The sequence below is a fragment of the Rhodamnia argentea genome, chromosome 4, assembly GCF_020921035.1.
Source record: "Rhodamnia argentea isolate NSW1041297 chromosome 4, ASM2092103v1, whole genome shotgun sequence".
NCBI classification, from domain to species: Eukaryota; Viridiplantae; Streptophyta; class Magnoliopsida; order Myrtales; family Myrtaceae; genus Rhodamnia; species Rhodamnia argentea.
Window position 1 is genome coordinate 17582955 of NC_063153.1, and position 22925 is coordinate 17605879.

General features: G+C 41.5%; 3 protein-coding genes and 1 long non-coding RNA gene across 4 annotated transcripts; 2 read left to right on the forward strand and 2 right to left on the reverse strand.

Annotated features, from left to right (window-relative positions):
* The first annotated feature begins 4675 nt into the window (after positions 1–4675).
* On the forward strand, positions 4676–6181 carry LOC115731077 (probable sarcosine oxidase). Its single transcript, XM_030661698.2, has one exon. It carries the CDS (start codon positions 4825–4827, stop codon positions 6007–6009), a length of 1185 nt encoding a protein of 394 aa, XP_030517558.2. The 5' UTR covers positions 4676–4824; the 3' UTR covers positions 6010–6181.
* A 580-nt stretch (positions 6182–6761) lies between these two features.
* Positions 6762–7286, reverse strand: LOC115729180 (EG45-like domain containing protein). Its single transcript, XM_030659651.2, has 2 exons — positions 7199–7286; positions 6762–7042 (listed from the first exon to the last, which is right to left on the reverse strand). The coding sequence occupies exons 1-2, from the start codon at positions 7284–7286 to the stop codon at positions 6762–6764; spliced, it is 369 nt and encodes a 122-aa protein (XP_030515511.2).
* A 7057-nt stretch (positions 7287–14343) lies between these two features.
* LOC115751041 (probable sarcosine oxidase) lies at positions 14344–15763 on the forward strand. The gene has a single exon (XM_030688731.2). It carries the CDS (start codon positions 14422–14424, stop codon positions 15643–15645), a length of 1224 nt encoding a protein of 407 aa, XP_030544591.1. The 5' UTR covers positions 14344–14421; the 3' UTR covers positions 15646–15763.
* Positions 15764–16157: 394 nt separating this feature from the next.
* Positions 16158–18066, reverse strand: LOC115751042. The gene is made up of 2 exons (XR_007198204.1): positions 16685–18066; positions 16158–16400 (listed from the first exon to the last, which is right to left on the reverse strand). It is a non-coding gene; the product is annotated as an uncharacterized LOC115751042 (long non-coding RNA).
* Positions 18067–22925: the final 4859 nt, after the last annotated feature.

A 22925-nucleotide genomic window follows, 5' to 3' on the forward strand; every position in this document is an offset into this window, starting at 1 on the left:
GTCGGAGGAGTAGCAAAGGGATTGTGTGAGTTATTATGGCTTAAAAAGCTGTTGTCCGAACTTGGGTATCCACCAGAGTCCGGGATGAAGTTGTTTTGTGATAATAAAGCTGCTATAGCTATCTCTCATAACCCGGTTTAGCATGATCGAACCAAACATGTTGAAGTTGATAGACACTTTGTCAAGGAGAACTTGGATGCTAAAATAATTCGGTTGCCCTTTGTCAAATCTGAAGATCGGTTGGCCGATGTTTTGACCAAAGCCGTGTCAAGTAGAGCGTTTGAGAGCTCACTCATCAAGATGGGTATCGAAGACATCTTCTCACCCACTTGAGGGGGAGTGTTGGCGTGAGCTGTATTTCCTATAAATTAGGGATTTTTTCTTTTTCTTTTCTTTATTATAGTTTTTTCCTAATTTATTGAGATGCTAGGGATATCACCTGTATTGTATATAAGAACAATTGTAATGCTATAAAGATTCATTTTTTTTATATAGAGGAAAACATTCTTCTACGGAGTCTCTCATTGTCGGCTTTCAAGACTACTTGCGTTAGGTACTTTCCTTTTAAAATTTTGTATTCATCTAACATTTTGTTGTTTTAATGAATTGTGCGTGATTTCATATTTGGTATTGGTGCATAGGCATTTTGTGAAGTCGAGTCAAGGGCAGACTAGTCACTCCGCGATGGTTATCGCATGTATGAAGTATCTCTCGTCTCATTACTTTTTGATCCATTTCATATGCAAGTCGTGTCAATCTTTCGTGGTTGTAGTAGAAAACTATGGTATGGTCTTGGTTAGTCTTTTGCTGACAGAAGAGAACTGACTATAGTTTAGAGATCTTATCAACCCAGGTGCTTTTCCTGGGATGAAATGCAGGATAGGTAAAAATCTACTATGATTCTCCGATACGCTGAAACATACTGGGATAACTATACTGCTGAATACAGACGCCCAAGAAAAACTACACTGCTGAAAGTTGCATTCTTTTCTTTTTTATTACTACATGACTTTACTATTGCAGATCTCAAATTTAAAACTTGGTCATTTTGATTGATTTGATTCTAATTCTATAGCATGTACGGTTTATTCTCTCTCTTTTTTTCCACTTTGTAGCAGCCAAAGAATCAATCTTCTTGACAGCCCATTCGCACCAGCAACAGGGACTGGAATTTCAATGGTTACATAGACAGCCAGGAAAAAAAAAAGCCAACTATAGAGGACCGAAGAACTCAAATACTAGCTGGCAAGTTAGACATACATCCCGACTTTTCTCTCTTTTCTGTTAGAGGAGAAGTTTAGTAATAGTAGTCTTTGCTGTTATAGTTGAAGAAAGGGAGTAAAGAAATTGTGCAGAGAAAGAAGAAGGTGAGAAAGCTGTTGTTTTTAAGTAAATATTTGCCAATAGAGAATTGAAAGAAAGGATGTTTCTGCTTCGAAGAATTTTGAAAGACAGTACCTGATTTATTCAATTCAAGCAGAGTTGGGTTTGTCTTAATCTTGCGTTTTTCTTTTTTCTTGGTGAAATAAATTCGTGGTTCATGTTGTTGGGCATTTGATGTCAAATGAGTTCTTGTTGCTTGTCATAGATTGTGGTCTAATGACCAGATTGGATTGATTTTTAACAACTCCTAAAGATGGGGCGGGGCTTGATGCGTGATTTTTATCCGGGACATGAATTTTCGAGAACCGAGATTTGGAAAGCAAGTTAAGAAATTCGGGTCGAACATGCTTAACGGTCGATTAAGTTCATCAAACACATATATATCTGCTTTTAAAAAACAAATTACCCATACGAAATTGGGCTCATTAAATATGGGGTCACAATGGATTAAAAAAAAATATATGGGCCGCAATCTATTTTGTCAGCCATTGTTTTATAAGCATTTCAATTTATAGATTTTTTACATTTTTTTTATTTAGTTTATTAATTTTTTTATTGTTTAATTTGTTGTGAAGTTTTTATCCAAGCAACATATATATGTGAAAAGATTAAAGTAGGTTAAATGAGTTGTATAAGTTTTTCTATAATATTAGCGTGTTTTGATAACATTGGTTAAAACGGGTCGGGTTGGGTATGGGTCATTAAATATGGATCAAAACGAATCGGACGGGTCAACACGGGTCGGATCATATTCGACCCGGTCCAAACCCGATTCGACCCACTTATTTGACACCTCTAGGTGTCGGTAATTGCCGCTCCACTTAAGTCCATGGTCAGACTCGAATCTATATAAATATGGTAAGGTGGGCGTCGAAGGTTTAATTTGATACTGCCCATGTTTCAATAATAATAAGTGTAACATGTTGCTCAAGCATTGCACCTAGAGAGAGATACCTTAAATGCAATCTATAAATTATGATGGCTTCTTTAATTATAGATGTTAACAATATAAAAGGTCGCTAAGGTGATGAATACTTTATTTGGAGTAGTGACGCTTTTGACCCTTCAACTTTTATTGAATGCTCAACGTCTTCCTGGACATTTGACATATTCAATTAGATCGTGGAAATATTGTTTGATATGGAATACTATCCTCAAACTTTCAATTCGTTGACATCAAGTATCTGACTATATGGTCAAGGTCATTCTCGATTGATGGCTAATTCGAAAAAGTTGATTCTAAAAAAACAAAGAATCACTTTTCAGAAAATACAAAACAAGCTGAAGCTCTACATCTTTCACTTTTTCATTTCAATTCTCTCATCACTTTCCCACGATTGAAAATAGAACGAGGTCTCGGTGCGCTCCCTCGTGCGCCGCTCCTATGACCCTCCAACTCCATTGCCGTCCGCCGTCCTCGTCATACAACTCTAGTGAGTTTTGCACAACTTAGTTTTGTTCCTCATCTTCTTGGCCCCGCCCGACTAGGGTGGCCCTTGCTAGTCGACCTTGCCGATCTAGGTGTGGGTCGCCCTCATGCTCATGTTTGTCTGCCCTCATGCTTGTGTTGTTTTCCTTTTCGTTTGCGTTCTTTCCAAAACATTGTGGCTTGCCGGATCCTATTATTGAGCTCATACATTTGTGTTAGACCCCTTGAGTGGACATATCATTGCTTGATTTGTGTTATGTGGGAGGTAACGATTAAGTCACCCTCAAAGTTGCGGCTCCACACCTCTCACCGATTGATGGCTAATTCGAAATATAAGATGAAATTTCACCAAGTAACCATATAATTATTTGACTTAAATGGAAAAAATTGAGAAGAGAAATTGTTTCCAGGAGCAGAAATTTTATGCACTCATTAAACATGTTCTGATTTTCTAAAACTCATCCGGAGAACATAATAAAAAAAAACAATTCTTATCAGAATCATTTTTACGGATCAGGATTGCTGCGATGCAGGCCCGAAGTAATATGCACATCGGACCACAATGAAGGTGATCATTCACCTGGCGGCCCATTGGACCCAATTGAGCCTCATTGATCTGAAGAGCAAAATAAACTGGCGTCAAGAAGTAATTCCCTCATAAGGCTCGGCTAACCAATATCAGGAAAAAAATTAATAATCATGGTGCTGATCTGAATAAAGATTTTTAGGCCTGATACATTAGGCCCAGCCTGCTTGTTCCTTTGTTTTTAGACAATAATAAACTTCTGTTAAAAAAAAAAAATGGTGTCAACGACTTTTAACAAAAGTAGATGTATAATGGGACATACAAGCATCAGCTACTGCATTGAAGGTGGGCTGGACGAATTTTTTTTTTTTTTTTGGTTCCCTACACAGCATGTCACTATCTATCCCAATCAATCATGACATTATATTCTAAATCAAAACCATGTTCTTTGCACGAGTATGATGATGTGCCAGATTCGTACTGATTAGATTAGGTAGCAGTACTTGACCCACAATAATAAAAATAAAAAAAGGATTAGGTAGCACTAAACTTGTCACTTAGACTAGACCGAAGTTTAGGGGCAGAAGAAAAATCCCTCTTTGCTACTCTTGAGCAGATTAAAATTGTGTGTCTATATCGAAAGTCTCTGTCATGTCAAGGTTTACTGACGTAATCGATCACGTTATTAAGATTGTCCAAAGAGCAAGCTACTTGACATGAGTAAAGCTATTCGTAGCCCTCGGTCAGTAGCTGTCAGTAGCTATCAGTAGCTGGCATGGACCAACAGCTCTCGCCAAAGTCTTCCATCGGCCCTTAATAATGAAAAACAGAAAGGAAAAGAACTAAAAAAAATTAAAAATCTTCAAATAAATAAATAAATAAACCATCAACGTCGGTCATGCAACGTGAAATGACTGATAGCTACTCATTTATTTTCGATCGAATAGATCGAATAAACTATATTGACAAATTATTAAAAAATTTATGATTGGATTGATCAAATTGAAAAGTTTAAAACTAAATTAGTATAAATGTAATAGATTTATAGCTCTTTTTTTTTATATAATTTTCCCTCGAATTCAAGTGGACCAATGTTTAGTTGGCGAAGCAACTTTCCCCGCAACTTCCCTTCCATGGAAGAAAGCTTGTAAAAGTCAATTACGTCTTGGCAACAAATCATTCGAGTCAAAATTCATTTTCAAAAGTACCACACGTTGTCTGAACTCTGAAGGATAGCGAATGTAGTCAGTTTGCTTTTGTTTTATCGAGGCTGAATTGACATGTCGGAATAGTCCAAGAATAGAACAGCGAGGAATTTCGTGCAGCTTTCCTCGGTGTTAAGAGCACCAAATCTGGTGCTCGGACGCGAGAATTAGTCAGTCTTGTTCCGCTTGTATGTTCAAACCCAACCAGTGTAACTCAGCTTAATCAGTTTCACAGAGGAAGAGAGAGATACGCGCAAACATACACAGTACAGTACAGAGCTATGGATTCTTCTTTTAGCAATGAGTTCGACGTGATAGTGATCGGCGGAGGCATCATGGGCAGTTCCACCGCCTACCAAACTGCCAAAAGAGGTCACAAGACGCTCCTGCTCGAGCAGTTCGACTTTTTGCACCACCGCGGATCGTCGCACGGCGAGTCTCGCACCATGCGCGCCACTTACAAGAAGGACTACTACACCAAGATGGCCGTAGAGTCTTCGAAGCTGTGGAGAGAGGCCGAGTCGGAGGCTGGCTACAGCGTCTATACAGGCACCGACCACCTTAACATGGGGCCGGTGGGTAGTGCCAGTCTCAAAGCGGTCATAGCCAGCTGCGAAAAGAACTCTTTCCCTTATCAGATTCTCGACCACGGCCAATTCACCGACAGGTTCTCCGGAAGGCTCGGCATACCGGAGGATTGGATTGCGGTGTATACCGAGCTCGGCGGTGTCATTAAGCCAACTAAAGCGGTGTCCATGTTCCAAGCACTCGCATTTCAGAAGGGAGCTGTGCTGAGGGACAACATGGAAGTGAAGGACATTAGGAGAGATGAAGCGAGAGGAGGCATAGTGGTCTGTACCACCAAGGGCGACAAGTTCTGGTGCAGGAAATGTGTGGTCGCTGCCGGGGCTTGGACCAGGAAGCTGGTTCGTTCAATTGCTGGGATCGAATTGCCAATTCAACCCGAGGACATCACAGTGTGTTATTGGAAGATCAAGGAGGGTCACGAGGAGAAATATGCCGTTGGAGGCGATTTCCCGACATTCTCGAGCTACGGAGATGTGCACATATACGGTACGCCGTCCTTGGAATTCCCGGGGCTGATCAAGATCATACTGGACCATGGATGCCAGTGCGATCCAGATAAAAGGCAGTGGCGGCCGGAGCCAGACTTGGATTCCTTGAAAGAGTGGATCGAAGGGAGATTTCTGGGACTGGTGGATGGCTGCGCACCCGTGTCCATGCAATCCTGTATGTACTCGATGACGCCGGACGAGGATTATGTGATGGATTTCTTGGGAGGGGAGTTCGGGGAGGATGTGGTGATAGGCGGCGGGTTCTCAGGTCACGGGTTCAAGATGGCCCCGGCCGTAGGGAACATATTGGCGGACCTCGCGCTTGCTGGGCGTGCAGACGGGGTGGAGCTCAAGCATTTTAGGATTGGAAGGTTTGAAGAGAATCCCTAGTGAATGAAGGAAGAAAAGGCAGTTCCCTTTGTTGGACTAATAACCTTGTGATTTGGTCTTTGGTTTCGAATGATTTATTGCCTCAGTCAAGTCCCACCAAACATAAACAGCTAGATGTATATGTGAGTCGTTTGTGTACAACATCTACTATTGCTTTCTGCTTTTTCTTGGATAACCAAGCACCTTCACTGAGCCAAGTGAACTGAATTTTCAATACTAAGTAACGCTAGATAATCGATCATCGGCCTCCGTTATGCTCACCTAAACTCGTGACAGTGCCAGTGAACATCGCAATAACAGGAAATGAGCACGGAAGGCTAAGATTGAATGAGTTTGAGCCGTTTCCTGACCTGACCGATATTAAGTCATGTCGAGCATATGACCAAATCGACTGGCAAGTATCAAATAGTCTGTCCATTACAATGAAGTGTCACTTGATAATCTATGATTAAAGTTTAGGCATAGCTCAATCAAGGAGAAGAGACATAATTTATTTCGAGACTGTGTCAGCTTACAACTTTATTAAGGTAAAAGGACCTCAAAAGGAGTCGATGCTAAACTCCAGTGGGGTTTCATTATTTGGGGAGTGGTTCCATTCCCATGAGAAGTTACTGTAGCACAGGATCTTCCAGTGTCTGAACTCAGACCCTGCATAACATCAATTGAACCAGTTCAGATTTCCATCATGGCACTAATTGTATAAGAGCTTAGCAAATTTGTAGGGAACGAGGTTCAAGTACCGTTTTGATAATTTATGTTGATATCTCCGGCGTTTGGAATTTTGGATCCGCTATAGATGCAAATGCTTCTCGTGACAAATCAATAGTTCCTCGGCACACGTTGGCAGGGCAAAGGTCCACAATCTTCACCACCACCGAAGCGCCTTCACGGCATGGCTTTGGGACGCCGAGGTTCCTCGCGCTGATGCACTCGACTTGGTAGGATTGGCCGCAGGCGGCACCGCCATTCCAAATTGCTTTGCTGGCTGCTGCTATCATCACCCCTTGATCTCCAAATCCATAACAAGCCGGGGCTGCATTATTCCGACACACAGAAGAGAAAAGAAAAAAGAAGAACACCTTCTCACATCAGCCCAAATTTGCACAAGATACCGTTAATAGTAGAAACAAACACAACAGAATGCCTTACGCTGGTACGGTGCGAGTGTAAAAGGTAGCGATCCCGTTACTCTGAGCGGAGGCTCCAAAGAGCAAGATTGAAGCGAACCATAAGAATGCCCTGAGAGACAAAACCAGGTTGGTGGCTCGTGGCGCCATCGGCTCTATGGGTCGGTGTCGAGAATGTCTTAGCTGAGATGCCAAATTGAGCTACTGAAGACAACTTCCGGTGATCAGTGATGGGTCTGAAGTGATGAAGATATAAGCGAAGATCATGCTGCAGGCCGCATAGGTGACGTGGATGGCGCCCATCATAGTAAATGATTGCTATGTTGGACTTGCAAATAACAATAAAGAACTAGTGTTTTCCAATGACAGTTGGCCACGCAGGCCGTAAGGAGTTCTCGGTGAAGCATAATCTCTCTCAGATCCCTCGGCATCACAGACCTTTTGCTGCTGGTGCAACGTATAACCATGAGATTAACTTGCAATGAGGCTCTGTTCTAGCGTCAAAAATATGGAATTCAAAACAACATTCCTGACAATTTCCAGATTTGGGATTGATCAATGAACGATGGTATATTGAAAATATATGCTTCATGCAGTGACAGTTTAGAAACCGTTCCAAAACGTGGTGGTTCAGTTCCAGGATTGGAAGAATCATGCAGCCTGGTGATTGCAGACATGCTTCAGGTTCTAATTTTTTTAATTTTTTTTGGTGAATTATATTATTATATGATGATTCCAGGAGCTTAGGCCTCTATTTGACAAAGAGGAGATATTTTTCCTTCTTCTAAACTTGGTCTGTCATAGGGAATTGGGAAGAAGCTGTTTTGAGGCATTATTGTCCTCTGTCCCATTTGTACAATCGATCAGCGCCGACGACTTTCGGCATGAGAAACCAAGATGCAACTTACTGTAGATGAGGTGACCCCAACAAACGGCATTGTGTATCGATGATTTTGTGGAATCACATGAAATAATGTAACAAGATGAAGAAGAAGGAGAAGATTTTCAATGTATTACTGGAATTACAATTGTATGTCTACATTTATAATACAAAAGGTGTATATAAAAAAGGAAAGAATAATAAGATCAATTTAAATCAATTTTTGATTCACAATTCTTTCCCGGAATATCATGATTGATTCCTTGCAATCTGCTGCCTTTCCATGATTGACCGGGATTGGCAATCAATCCGCATATCCGTCAACAAATAACTCTCGGAATATACCCAGCAGCTACATTACAAGGGAAAGTCCAATTTCGCCGTGCTCTTCCAGACTCTTACCCCTTTGCTCTCGATCTGAAAGATGCCATCTTGATGTTACAGCATTTACTGGTGAGAAGTTCTGCTTTCGCACATGTTTGACCGTATGTAACTATGCATGGTGGGGAAGAGATCCGATGTTGTCTCTAGTGCTTGGTTTTTTACTTCCGATGGAACAAAATGACGGCGTTTGAGTAACCAATGTTGGCAACTCTACCGCGAGTGTTAATACATCAAGTCACGGAGTATGTCATTCGAACCATAAAAGCTGGCTCAGCGGATCTAGACCTTAAGAGAGAACCCCAAGAGCCTAAACTCTGGATGAGCGGGCATGTCATAGTAGTGCCACTGAAATGGTTGTGACATGTAAGCATAAAAAAGGACTACTGTTTCAAGTAGGTTCGAACTGGCAAGCCATAGGAGAGGACGATCCCTTAACCTTATCCAATAGGCTGACTACCTCGCTTATACTTTTCATATCAGCATCTCGAAAGGAGTATGTACATCGTTAGGCCTTAGTTCTTTAATCATAATGTCTCTTTTCGAGCTCTTGTCTTCTTCTTTTTTGGGTCGGGCTCTGTCGGATGCCACCTGAGCGCCCTACCAGACCTAGCTGGATGCCTAGAGCCACCACCGAATGCCCGAACCTACTTGTCTAGCTACCGGATGCCTTCCAAGCACCCAAGTCCAATCCTCTATACGACCATCTTGGTCCTGCATCTTTTCAATTCACAATTCAGGCCATTCCCAGCAACAATTCAAGTCGGATCTTCACCAATCGAGCTTGGACTCAAGACGTAACCTCAATGCTTTTGCACGTTTGCCAAGTTGCAGTATAGGAATGGAATGGCATCAAAACATTGTCGGGATAGCTTCTAGCAATGAAGATCGGTGCACCTTGAAAGTTTATTAAGACCATTCCAAGTGTTGGGACAATCATCTTTCCCCAAAAGTTCAACTAGCGAGTGCAAACCAACTCGGAAACCATATTAATTAAGCATATTCATTTCTCCTTCTCACCTAGTCACGCCTTACACTTACACGTGAACGCAGGCACATTTAGAAAACCAAAAGCAAGATGACAAGAAGAGACAGAGTGTGGCCATTCAAACTCTTGTCATGATGAACTAACTATACATTCGGCCTAAACCTATCGCAATCAAATACATTTAGCAAATGACCTACTTCCATTAGCATATATAGAATGTTCTCTTATCTCAGTCGACACACACAGTCGCATGCACAGCCAAAAATAAAACCAGATACGATGTACATTTGTAGGAATGCTTTAGAGAACTATTTCTTAACTAATGGCGAGGTTCTTAGTCAAATTACAAACCAACCGGTCGATCAGCACATCCATGGATACATGTTGGTTTTTTTTTTTTTTTTTTTTTTGGTAAGGTAATACATGTTGGTCTTTCGCCACTCCTGAAAACAAGAAACCAGTTCCTCGGCTCACTTCGATCGCAAAGATTTTCTCCTTAGGTGCATGTTTCAGCAAACACAAGAGGAGGGTCTCGCGATGCTTAACAGATTATGCATAATCCTCGGCATAAACAAGTGTCCGGACCAATATCAGTAGTGACATCTTTAAACTGACGTAGGGTCGGCGAGAGCACTTGCGCTCTTAACGACACGAGACGAAAGCAGGTGGAAAAGATACCTTTCCGCCCCACATTTAAAAGGTTGTAAGAACATGGGACCTAATCACGAGTTACAAAGATGGTGGTGCAAGCTCATTACTCCACTATCTTGTTCACAATCCTGGAAACCCCACCAAATCGTCCCCCGCGTGATTCTCATGCTTGTCCTGGCCTCTGGTTCTGGACGAGGATGGAAAGATACCGCCGAACCGTTCATATTTTCTTTTTTCTCGTTTTTTTTTTTTTTTTGGGTGCGTGAAGTGACTCTCTACACGTGCAACAAACTGAGTTGATTAGTCTTTGACGTTATAATCGTTCCTATCTACATCAATCTGATCTTTATGAGCTTTAATAAGATAACTGAGATGGCAAATCCCGTTGTTTCGAGGAAGTTTACTAGGATGGACATCCCTGGAAGAAAAAGGGTTTTCAGTGGATGTTCGAGGAAAGTGCCGAGTATTGACCGGTGACGATTGAACAAACCAATTCTCATTCGCAGATTCCGAAAGCACGAAAGTGCTGAGGACTACGGTCTGAATGGAGTCACGTGGTGGGCAAGGTCAATTATAAAGGACAAGAAATCATCGTCACTACGCAATTCCTTAACGCACCCCTCAAATTGAAGAGAGATTCGTGCTTTTCCAAAAGAAACAAAAGAGATTCCCGTTGCTGCGTTCTTGTCCCGATTCATAAACCCCACGTAGATCAAACCTAAAAACAATTCCTTCGGATGGCTTTAGGTACGTGCATTACGCGTACGTGAACGATTTCATTGGACATGTTAACATAGCAGAAAGAAACACGCCCTACTAAGGCTCTCCAAATCTTAAGTTACATTTAGAGTAAAATGTCCTTGAATGCCGAATCCAATCCTAAACGTAACGAATGCCCGAGCGATTCCCATGAACACCCCGCGGGGCAATATCTTCTGGCATTACTCACAGTTAAATTGATGCATAGGGTACCAAGTGCTGGAGAGTCCAGAGCTAGAGAGCTATTGTGAACCATTGGCAATATCTGTTTCAACAACGATGCTGATCGCAAACCACCCAGATGAGAACTCAAGAATGACTCCATTCAACACCATTGCTTATGCAAATTACGGCGGCGTCTATTTTGCGGAAAACTTAAGATTTGAAAAATGATTTCCAAAAAATAATCGGTTATGTCTCTTATAAGAATTAGTTAACGGAAAATAATTTTACTATCGACAATACTTATTTTCATGGGCGATAAAAGTATTTTCATTCATTTATTTTTTGTAAGCGATACAAACCATCATTTTTCGGAAAACATTTTTCAAATCTCGAGTTTTTCGTGAAACAAACAAAACCTAAAAGTGTCTCGACATCGGTCTTTTTTTTTTTTTTCTTGTTCAAATTTTGACATCCGTTTGTCAACACATTGTTGAAAGCTAAGGTGCCTTGGAACTTGGCGGAGCAACTTCTAGGAGCCGTAGATGGCGCTGTGGCGGGCTGTTGCGCGGATGAGAAACTTGTCAAAACCTTGAACTCCTCCTCATAGTTAAATGAAGAAGAAGAAGAAGAAGGAGTTAAACGAAGAAGAAGAAGAAGAAGAAGTGAAACCGGCACGTCTTCGTTTTCATGTCAACCAGCACCCTAGCTCTTTCTGTCTTGGCAATAACATGCGATAGAATAAAACACAAGAATATTCGACTGCAATGGGACATCTTTAGTATTTTTAGAAAAAGGGCCACCACCCTGGCCCTTTCTGTCTTGGCAATAACATGCGATAGAATAAAGGACAAGAATATTCGACGGCAATGGGACATCTTTAGCATTTTTAGAAAAACGGGAGTGAAGAATCTGGGACATCTTTAGCATTTTTAGAAAAAGGGAAGTGAAGAATCTCTCGACCTCTAAAGGAATAGGATTAATACCACGAAAAACCCTAAATTGATACACCTGTGATAAATTTACTCTAAACTATTTTTTTTTATCACAAAAAAACTCAAACTGGTATACTTGAGACAAATTTACCCTTCATTAAATTGGATTAATACTATGAAAAGTCCCAAATTGATACCCTTCATTTTGGGATTTTTCGTAATCAAAAAAATTAATTTAATATGAATTTGTCACAAGTATACTAGTTTAGGGTTTTTTATGGTGAAAAAAATATTTTTGGTAAATTTGTCATAAGTGTATCGGTTTGTGATTTTTCATGGTAAAAAAAATAGTTTTGAGTAAATTTGTCATAGATGTACCAATTTAGGATTTTTTGTGGTATTAACCCAAAGGAATATCATATCATGCACATATCTAAATCACTATAAGTATTCATTTAATAGCTTTACATAAAATGTGACACGACCATGGGAATCTTTAGCATTTTTTTTTATGAAAAAGAGAAGTAAAAGAATCATAAAGATATGCATGGACAAATATGTTTTTATAAGTCCATTCATTCCCCCTCGGCCTATGTGGAGCGTTAAGCGCCGTCCTTGGTGTCCTGTACATGTTTTCGGGTGAAAATAACTCTCAATGCCATGTTGATTCTTATGTTATTGCAGCCCTCACGGTGCTACAAGCATGAACTTTATATTGCACGCTTGTTGTGAAACCATGTCGATCAAACCCAACAAATAGCACATATGACCTAAGGAGAGAGGCAGAAAATTTCACTATAAATTCAAGTATAGTCTAGTGAAGGCATGACCAATCACCGGGAAAATTGTCTAATCTGTCCCAAAATAATTATACGGATGTCAACTCAGTCCTAAACTTTTCAATTTTTCTAATTTAGCCCTAAACCTTTGCACTGAATTTTCAATATATTCCTTCCCGCCAATTTTTGTCAGAAATCATTAACAAGACAGTGTGTCACGTAAAACGGCCGGATGATGACTGGACTGTTACATCAACGATTTTCGGCCAAAATTTTGATCGGAAGTGTTATATTGAAATTTCTTGAAAATGTTTAAAACTAAATTGTCAAAATTGAAACTTTTAGAACTGAATGGATATCCGTACAAACAAGTTTAAGACCAATTACGTTATTTTCCATCGATCACTCAAAAACTCTCCAGAAAATCGAGATCACGGATGATTTTCGAGCTCCTGAGGGAGAATGGGTTTTTTTTTCCAACAGTAATCCGGAATACAATTTGATCCTCAACAGCAGCAGCAGCAGCATCATGGTATTCTGAATCAGGTCACAAGCCTCCACATCATTTTCACTAGCAACAGATCAACTCAGGCAGGACACGTTAGCAATTTGCATCGGCTCCTCTTCTCCAGCTTGCTCGAGAGGGACTTTCGCCACAAGTTCCTCAATCAGCCTTCAAGGCTGGAGACGGAGTGAATTCTCACGCGGTTGATATGCAGCAGCTGAGTTGAATCGCTAGCGGCACACAATCTCGACGGATTCCAATGGAGTCTGCCGCAAGTGAGCAATCTCCAGCCGCAGCTCATGGAGTCGATGAAGAGTTCATAGTAAGGAGGAAAGATGAAGAAGGGGAAAAAGAAGGGAAATTGAAACAAAAAAAAAAAAAACAACAAGAGGACTTGCGAGGGATACTATGGTAAAATCAACGTGATATAGAGTGTCTAGTGGTAGGAAAATGCATGAACCCTTGAATTAACTTAAAACAAGGAAATAACTATGATTGGATTTTTTTTTTTTTTTTTTGGTGCAAGCCATGGTGCGCCCGATTTATGTAAGCCCATTCTAATTCGGCCATTAAGTCATGTGTGGTGCACGACATTTAATGGCTGAAATGAAATGGACTCACATGCTCCGAACGCATGCAAGAATGTACTCATCTTCTAGATCAAGTCAAATTCAATATTGACACGTGATCTCAAGAGTACACTCTTCAATCATGTGCATAGAGAGAAAGCGCAAGGGGCATTTAAAGTCAAAACTGATGTTCCTCATCTCCCAATATTTTTTTCAAGGATGAAAGAATCAAATTCTTGAATGATGGTCAAGTTTGAGGATCTCGTTCAATCATTGCCTCCTCCGGGCTTATACCACTATTGGCCAAAACAAGTCCACCACTCTTTGCATCGATCTAAATTTACTAAATTCTGGTGGAGATCTTTGATTTAAACCGTCATGGAATCGGATGAACAGCAAAGGAAATAATGCAAAGGGAACTTTCTACGGTTGAAAATAAATTTATGAACCTAATAAGCTTCTGACAATTCTCGAGGGAAAAATTTAGTAAAGACGCGTGGTGATTTTGAGTTGTCGAATTGAAGTGGCACTGATGCAATTTTGAGTCATCCGATGGCTACTTTTCCGACTTCCCACCGTATATCTATCGCTCTCCTGTCCAGCTCTAGCCGAAAACCAACCAAACACTTTGCCAAGTTTCTCGCACATACACAAAAACACACATAGGGAGGGAGAGATGGGTTCAAGCGCCACCGAGTTCGACATAATAGTAATCGGTGGAGGCATCATGGGCAGCTCCACAGCTTACCAAACCGCCAAAAGAGGCCACAAGACGCTCTTACTTGAGCAATTCGACCTCTTGCACCACCGCGGCTCTTCGCACGGCGAGTCTCGCACCATACGCGCAACGTACCCTGAGGACTACTACACCGACATGGTCCTCGAGGCTACCAAGCTATGGAGAGAGGCCGAGTCAGAGGCCGGATACAGAGTCTACACCAGCACTCCCCATCTCGATATGGGACCGGCTAATGAAGCTAGTCTCCGGTCTCTCATAGCAAGCTGTCGAAAGAATTCCTTCTCGTTTCAGATACTCGACCACCGCGAAGTCGCCAATAGATTCTCCGGCAGGCTCAGCATACCGGAGGATTGGATTGCGGTGTATACCGAGCTGGGGGGTGTCATTAAGCCCACAAAGGCAGTGTCCATGTTCCAAGCGCTAGCATTTCGGAGGGGTGCAGTATTGAAGGACAACATGGAGGTGAAAGATATTAAGAGAGATGAAGCCAGAGGCGGCATAGTTGTCTACACAAGCAGGGGTGACGAGTTTTGGGGTAGGAAATGTGTGGTCACTGCTGGGGCTTGGACGAAAAAGTTGGTCCATTCAGTCACCGGCCATGAATTGCCAATTCAGCCCCTGGAAACTGCAGTTCACTATTGGAGAATCAAGGAGGGGCACGAGGAGAAGTATGCCATCGGAGGTGATTTCCCGACGTTTGCAAGTTATGGACAGCCTTACCTATATGGGACCCCGTCTCTGGAGTTCCCGGGGCTGATCAAGATTGCAGTACATGGCGGAAGCCTGTGCGACCCGGACAAAAGGCCATGGATGCCCGGAACGCACACAGATTCGCTGAAAGAATGGATTGAAGGAAGATTCCTAGGATTGCTGGATTGTAGCACGCCTGCGTCCACACAATCCTGCATGTATTCAATGACACCAGACGAGGATTTCGTGTTGGATTTCCTGGGCGGGGAGTTTGGGGAAGACGTAGTGATAGGCGGTGGGTTTTCCGGTCACGGATTCAAGATGTCCCCGGTTATAGGGAGGATCCTGGCAGACCTTGTGCTCACCGGGAGTGCGGATGGGGTGGAGCTCAAGCATTTTAGAATAGGAAGGTTTGATGAGAACCCGAAAGGGAACATAAAAGAATTTGCAGATCAGGTTGGTTTCAATTGAAGTCCCTACTGAGTGAACACTTTTGGGCATTGTCCAGGTAAGGTATGCTGATTCGTTTCCATTTAGACGTATTTTCTTTGCACGTGTACAAGGACCTATTGCATCTGATTTGTGTGATTCATTTTTTTTTCTTTTTTTTTTTTTTTTGGGTCAGAGTGATTCATTTTCTCTTTGATTGGCAGAAGAATGAGTTGTATGTTGATTTAGTTACAATTCATCCTCTATTATGTGTGATCTATTACCTGTTCTGAACATAAAAGGAAAATCTGTTCTGCATGCTTTGCTTCATTCTTTTAACCTTCAAATTACACTCGCACGTGCAAAGGAAATAACGGTCAAGCTAAATGGACACGCACTAGCATACCTCCCCCGGACAGCGCCAAAAAGGACACTACCGAGAGATAAGATCACGATTACTCGTGTTCATCCAGTAGGGACTTCAATCAAAACCAACCTAATCTGCAAAGTCAACAACCAATGAAGACTCGGCATCCAACTATGTCAATATCTCATGCAAGTCAAGCATCTCATGCGTATCTTCATCACTGATGTAGGACTGTGCGAAAGAATAAAGTCGATACTAAGATATGCATACAGATGTGCCAAAATGGTGAAGCACGTTGCACTTACGGTGATAGCAAGTTGAGGTGAACTAGCGCCTGCGGCACCACCTCTTGAAATCACCACCGTTCTTCTGCTTTTGAAGAGTCGCATGTGCTCCTGCTCCTCACAACTGCTGAATCAAAGCCCCGTCTCTGGCATCAACAGGTAGTACAAAAATCACAAGTCTCAAATCACATTTCGACCATAAAAAAAAAAAAAATAAAAAAAAAACCACATATCGACAACCACACAATAAGTAAAAGGGTAGATGCAAATCCGTAGAAGCAATAAATAAAAGCTTAGCAGCTAGATTATCAGTCAGAGACCCAATTCTATCACTGATTTACAGATATACGCTCCAATTTAACTCCTTTATCACTTCTGCTTGTCTTTAAAATTCATAGCCAGAAGAATAATAACTCAGGATATAAACAACCTTGAGTGTTTGAATGCAGCAACTACAGCTTCTTAGTTTGTCCTGCAAGCTGTCTCATACCACTTGGGATGTCTACTCAACTCTGCGCTTAAAGTCCTTTTGACCATCTTCATTAGCTTGAGAAAGCAAATTCCCCGCACTGTGATCAAAAGATTGCTTGTCACAACCAGACAATTCTTCAGATGGAGAATATGTTAGTAAGTTTGGAAAGAGAAAATCTTAATCAGCATAAACCAAAGGGAATTCCCGAATTATGCAACAAAACCATTCCAAAGTTTCTAAATCGTTTCAACCATCAGATTCCTGCATCGCCACCATGCAGTAACATATGAGGGCTTACTGCAAAATCCAAAATGACACCACTGTACTCATTATAGCTGATTGATAATAGCATAAGCATCAGGAGAAGAATCAAACCCTTTCACCATGGAAGCATGTTACAAAGAACTAACTAGGACGACTTCTGGATGGAGGACTCTCTGCCTGATTTGAACTCTGCATTTTAACTATGACAAAAAGAATAAGGCATGTGCAGAATAAATGAAGTGACAGCATCACGCCATAACTAGCGGTCAATAGTTAGACCTCCTCCAAGAATGCTCACATGTTGACACCGAGGTTAACTATGGTTTGGATTGCTGTGCCCAGGTATATAATTCAACAATAACCATGGAGGATGTGCTTGTGTAGTAATGTCTTTGATCAGGGTAGGCTTCTACAGATTGTGAGTTTGAATGTGTAGGATCACTCAATGCTTTTCAAGAGCATATACACTTGAAATATGCTAGATGCATGAGGCACCAGTAAAAGACTGTCATCCTGCCATATGTGATGAAGACTCTATTTGACATGGAGTAACAAATGCAGTCATAACTCAAAGATGTAATGCAGCACGTGTTGCATCACCGCACTTTGAGAAATTGGCGTTCATTTAGGCATTAAAACGCAGTCACAGGACCGTCACCATCGTCCTTGTCTGACTAAAACATGCCTCAATCTTTTGGTTTTGAGCGCTGTCCTCTGCTAATAGCGCCTTCGATCGAGTGATGAATAGATTGTGTTTTAGTTTTGTGTGTCTCCGCCCAAACTAAACCAGGTAACATGTCAACACGCAATCGAATCCATACTCGGAGACCTAAGAAAAGGGTATGGACACCAGCAAACCTCATCATCCCTAGAACATGCCCAGTTAAATTTCCCCCTACTAGGTGAGGAATTTACAATGTCAAACCAAATAGCAGACCCAACACTGAGGCAAACGAACCCACTTATTATTTCCCATGAAGCTACTAAAATCAACAAGAAAATTCAAACCATCCATGCGGAAAATCATCCATACAGTCAAGAAAACTCTACAGCACAAGGGTTTTGTCTGCCTCAATCATGTCGTGCCCCAACCAGTAAGAAAGCTAAGAGGGAGGTAAGAGTCTGCTTCCTGTTTGGTGTAGTCTCTCCAACTTGAAGACGAAGAAGCACGTTAACTGAGCCACAAAATGGACCGCGACTGCGCAATGCTAGGCGGGAGGGAGATTGACGGGCTCGATTGACCCGAGATAATGCATTCCTCCCCCGATTTTCACTTCGTAACGCCACGGTTTGACGAAATTACGTGGATCTTTTGGCATGCCGCGAAACAGAGCAACGGAAAAGAATGCAAGTAACGGAACGAAACGTCAGTCGAACACGTTTTACCCTCACACCCATTTGGTCGGTCCGATGTTGTCTTCACGCTCTTGTGCTGACTTTGCAGTTTCAGTGTCCACAAACGAATTGCGATGCTCGAGATGATGAAGCGTGTCTCATTTCTCGAGACAAGGGAGACCGACAGTGAAGATCCAAGGAGGAAACACTTGTGAATTGGCCTTGGGCCAGGCCTCAAACAAATACGAAGAACATATGATGGGCTGCAACTATTTATCAATTATTCCTCAAATTAAATGATCTTGGGACCCATCTTATCACCCATACAGTTGACGAGGGATTGAAGTTGGGTCGGTTTTTTCGGTCTCATATGGCATATCATACTAAAAGATGGGTAATCACGATCTAATGGAGCTTAATCTCGAGCAAATTAACTCTCTCGATATACCCCTACATTCACCGACTTGTTGACCCGCTATTCCTGGTTGACAACACTGTGCCATGGAATCCGGCGTTGGGCTTCATAAAAGTTAATCTGATAGCTAGCGGCCCAATAGCCAAGTGCATCCAACCATTCACATTCGTCGATCTGTGCTCCAATTTGGACGAGGTTTTCCTTTTTAGTGTATCGATTGTGTATGCTATTATTCTCCTTTCATTCCCTTTGGTTTTGTCAAACTTCAAGACGCGGATTAAAATTGTGAATTAACAAAATACAAAGTGACTCGGATATGGGAAAACAAAACCCAAAGCGTTGACTAGTCGCGTGACAGAGAACAAAGCCTACTTGGGAAAGGGAGGAGCAAAGGAAAAGATTAAAAGAGCATCCTCAATGACCATAGTGGCAGGACATCCACATCTTTTACAAATTACAATACAAGAAAGCCAGCATCGGAAGCTGTCTTTGTTAGGCAGTGATTTGTCGGAGGATCGACTTTTACCCAATCATGAGATGTCTTTCACATTATAGAATGAAGGAAAGGAGAAATCACTACTATCGTCGAGGTGGTCAAAAAGTGGAAAAGTTAACACTGTCCTCTTTAGTGGTCGATTAGTTGGCCACTTTCTACCCAAATGAAAACCTAGCTGGCTTCTGCCATGCAAACATTAGAGGTAAATTAGTTCCACGATCCACGATGGGTAGATTCTGTCCGGATTTTTGGAACTTAAAATTTACTCTGTCGGTCCGATCTGAGTAATTACAGTGAAATAGTAGATAGCTAGAGAGAGAGAGGCAAAAAAAAAACCACAGGCAAAGGGATGACGCAAAGCAAAATCAAAAGAAAAAATTAAAAATTACTCGGTCCGATTCTCCTGCTCGATCTGATTCCGGGTTCTAGAACCGGGATGAAAATGAGCGCTCACTCCAACTTTGAATATTGAAGTTCGGATCATGTAAGAATCCGCATGCGCGAGGACCCAAACAAAAAAAGAAAACGTTACATCATCTTCTTCGAGCTGCAAACGTTTGGTGTGGCCTTTTGTCTTCACCCAACAAAACTCAAGCTCGCTCGCTGTCTTTTTCAACGATTTAGTGAACGAAAATTGGCCCCGAGTTCCAAGAGTGCGTGCCACTGCTCAGTCCCCACAAGCTTTTCCGTCAACTACATTTTGCCGCAATTAAAGCTCCATTGGACCTTGCCATAACTCTTTAAAGTGATGATAAGGGTGGTCGAATGGATTTTGAATCGTATCTCTTCCTCCTTATCTTTCCGATTACTTAAGCAGAGCGATGGAATCAAATCTCCCCCCAAATCTCCTTTGCGAGCAATTAACAAAACTTTGCATGCGGACCATCAAAAGAAAAGTCAACTAATACGACAAATTATTAATGACAAGACAAAGGGTGCGTTGTTAAACCTAGAGCTATGTCTTTTCGTAAGAACTAAGGATTTTGGCTATTATTGAATTGAGATTCCTTCCAATTTAAATAATGATTTCTGGAGATACGACTGAGTAGAGTAATAAATATCGGCCCTCTTTCTTAGCATTTGTTTGTTCGTACTTGCCCTCTTTTGGGGTGTGTATGGTCAACTGCGAGATTGCCGTCAGCCGCATTTTTTACATATGGATTTTGATGCGTTTTAGTTGGAATCTTTACTGAGCAAAATTCTATTGGTTCGTACCTAAAGATATGGATTTTTTCCGTATTAGTAGATGTCAATCGGTTTTGATAAGCGTCGGAAAATTATTGGTAAAGAATACTTTGTTTGTTTCGTAAAAAATATGACCTTTTTAGGAAATTTTTTTCGGAAAGTCATTTTCCAGGAAAATGACTTTCCTTTTCCGATGTTTGGCAAAAACTTGAAAAATTTCCGGAAAATATTTTCCGCCGTTTGGTAAAAAAAATTTGTCTAGTTTTTTTCTTCAAAATAAACTCTAGTGCTCACTTTTTTTTAAGTCTCCTCTCTCTCTCTCTCTGCTCGCGTTTCTAGAGATAGAGAGAGAAATCCGAAGGAGAGGCGCCGCACATAATATAATCCCTCGAACTAAGCGATAGGGATTTTGATTTCTGAGCACATGTAGAGCACGCCACCGATCCCGCAAAAGAAGCGTGAGGCAACCGTGCTAGGGAGCTCCGCGCTTCATGGAATGGAAGTCCTCGCATTGCGAGAGGTCTCGCGGGCCCTCAGAGGCCACCCTCAATCTTGCGGGCCGTTGAATGCCTCGCCGACCCACTTATCGACGTCAACTACGTCGGGGCGGCAAGCCTCAAGACCAGGAAGCCCGACGTCATCACCCCGCGTGGAGCATGAGAAGTTCGGGACGTACGTCACGGTTCTGTTCCTCACTATAGCTTTCCTTCTTTGAACAGAGACGGCCGCGGCCGTGGCCGGCAACCGGCCGAGGGAGAAGAAGGAATACTAAAAAAAAACGAAAAAAAAATAAATAAATAAAGTAATTAAAAAATAAATTTTATCCTAAAAATAAAAAATAAAATTTTCGAATTTTGAAAATATAAATAAAAAACGAAAAGAAAGCAAAAAAATAATTAAAAAGAAAAAATAGTTGAAAGAGATGAGGAATGAAAAGTGTGGAAATTGTTTTTCTTTTCTCAAAACGAAGAAATCATTTTCCTTAGTTTTAGAAGGTTTTTTTTGTTGGTCGGAAAATATTTTTCGAAAAAATATTTTCCGTGAAACAAACGGAGCCAAAAATGATGACTACTTTGGTTCCATTTGTCTCGCGAAAAACAACTTTGAAGTAAAAAAATTCTAAATTTTTCGGGCGCTTGGTTCGGGAAAATAAGTTATTCAAGGAAAACATTTTCCACTCGTGAAAAAAAAATCATTGAAAATGAGCATAAAAAATAATGTTTACTCAAACAAATAAAAAATTTTCATAATTTTCCTAGGAAAATCAATTCCTTGACAAATGATGGAAATTGTTTTCCAATTCATTTTTAAGTCTCAGTCAAACAACAGAAAATGTCTTCATTTTCCTAGAAAATGACTTTTTGACATTACATTTTTTATGAAACAAACGGAGCTTTGTTTTCAAATAACTTCTCGATAATTTATCCACACTTTCATATAATTACCAACTTTTTTTTTTTTGGTAGTTTGGAAATGAACATTTGTTGTGCCAATCCTTTACCCAAAAAAAAGAAGAAGAAGAAGCATTTGTTGTGCTAACTTACCAACAAAAGTTGGTAGATGAAATGAGCAATAGAGAAAAAAAAAAGTAGAAATTTTTACTTTTCTCTTCTAGAAATAGAAATAATAATTTTTTCAATTGCTTATTTCCTTTCTCTCACATCCCCGCCACCGATCGTCATCCGCCAGCCGCCCGTCTATCGTTGTTGGTTGCCATTCATTGATTGCCTCGCTCGTGTCCCTCTCACCGGCCATCGATTGTCGTTCGCCGACCATCATTCGGTATTCGCTAGCCGCAATTCGCCGGCCACAGGTCTACGTCTGCCCATCTCTATCCACCCGTCGCTATTCGCCGGTCTCCATTCTGCCAATTGTCGGGCACCATCCTCCGGCCGCGGTCACCATTCACCGGTCGATGTTTGCTGTTCACCGGTCTCCAGCCCTTGAACACCATACACCCACCATCGGCTGCCGATCTTAGTCCACATCGTCGTCCATTGGCCACCGGTCGCCAAACCATAGAAATTTTATGTTGTTATTGAACAAATTTCTATTTTGAGAATGAAAATTTTGTGTCGTTGTTAAATGCATGTTTCTGTTCAGAAACTCGTACAAAGAATAGAAATAGAAAAGCTTATTTTTGACTAGAAATAAAATCCGAGAAAAGAATAATGGTCATTGGCGGCCTTTCTAGTTTCAGGAAGGTACAAACCAACTGAACGTGTCTTCCGGGGAGTACGCGTTTCAAAGCAAAAGAAAACACACCTCCAGAGAGACCATTTCAACGTGCATGTTCGTTCTCAATGAGCGTTTTTGTTGGTAATTCTCGAGTCGGCAAGAGCGTTTCCCCCATCATCACAAACCGACCGCGACCCTTTCAAGTCCTTGAGGAACAGAAATGGCAGCGGACCGGACGACCGAGTCAAACGTTGATTCTTCGCATCTCCTATGAACATCGTTCGAGTCCACCCTCTTGTATCGACCGTCGGAAAGCGTCGGGCCCC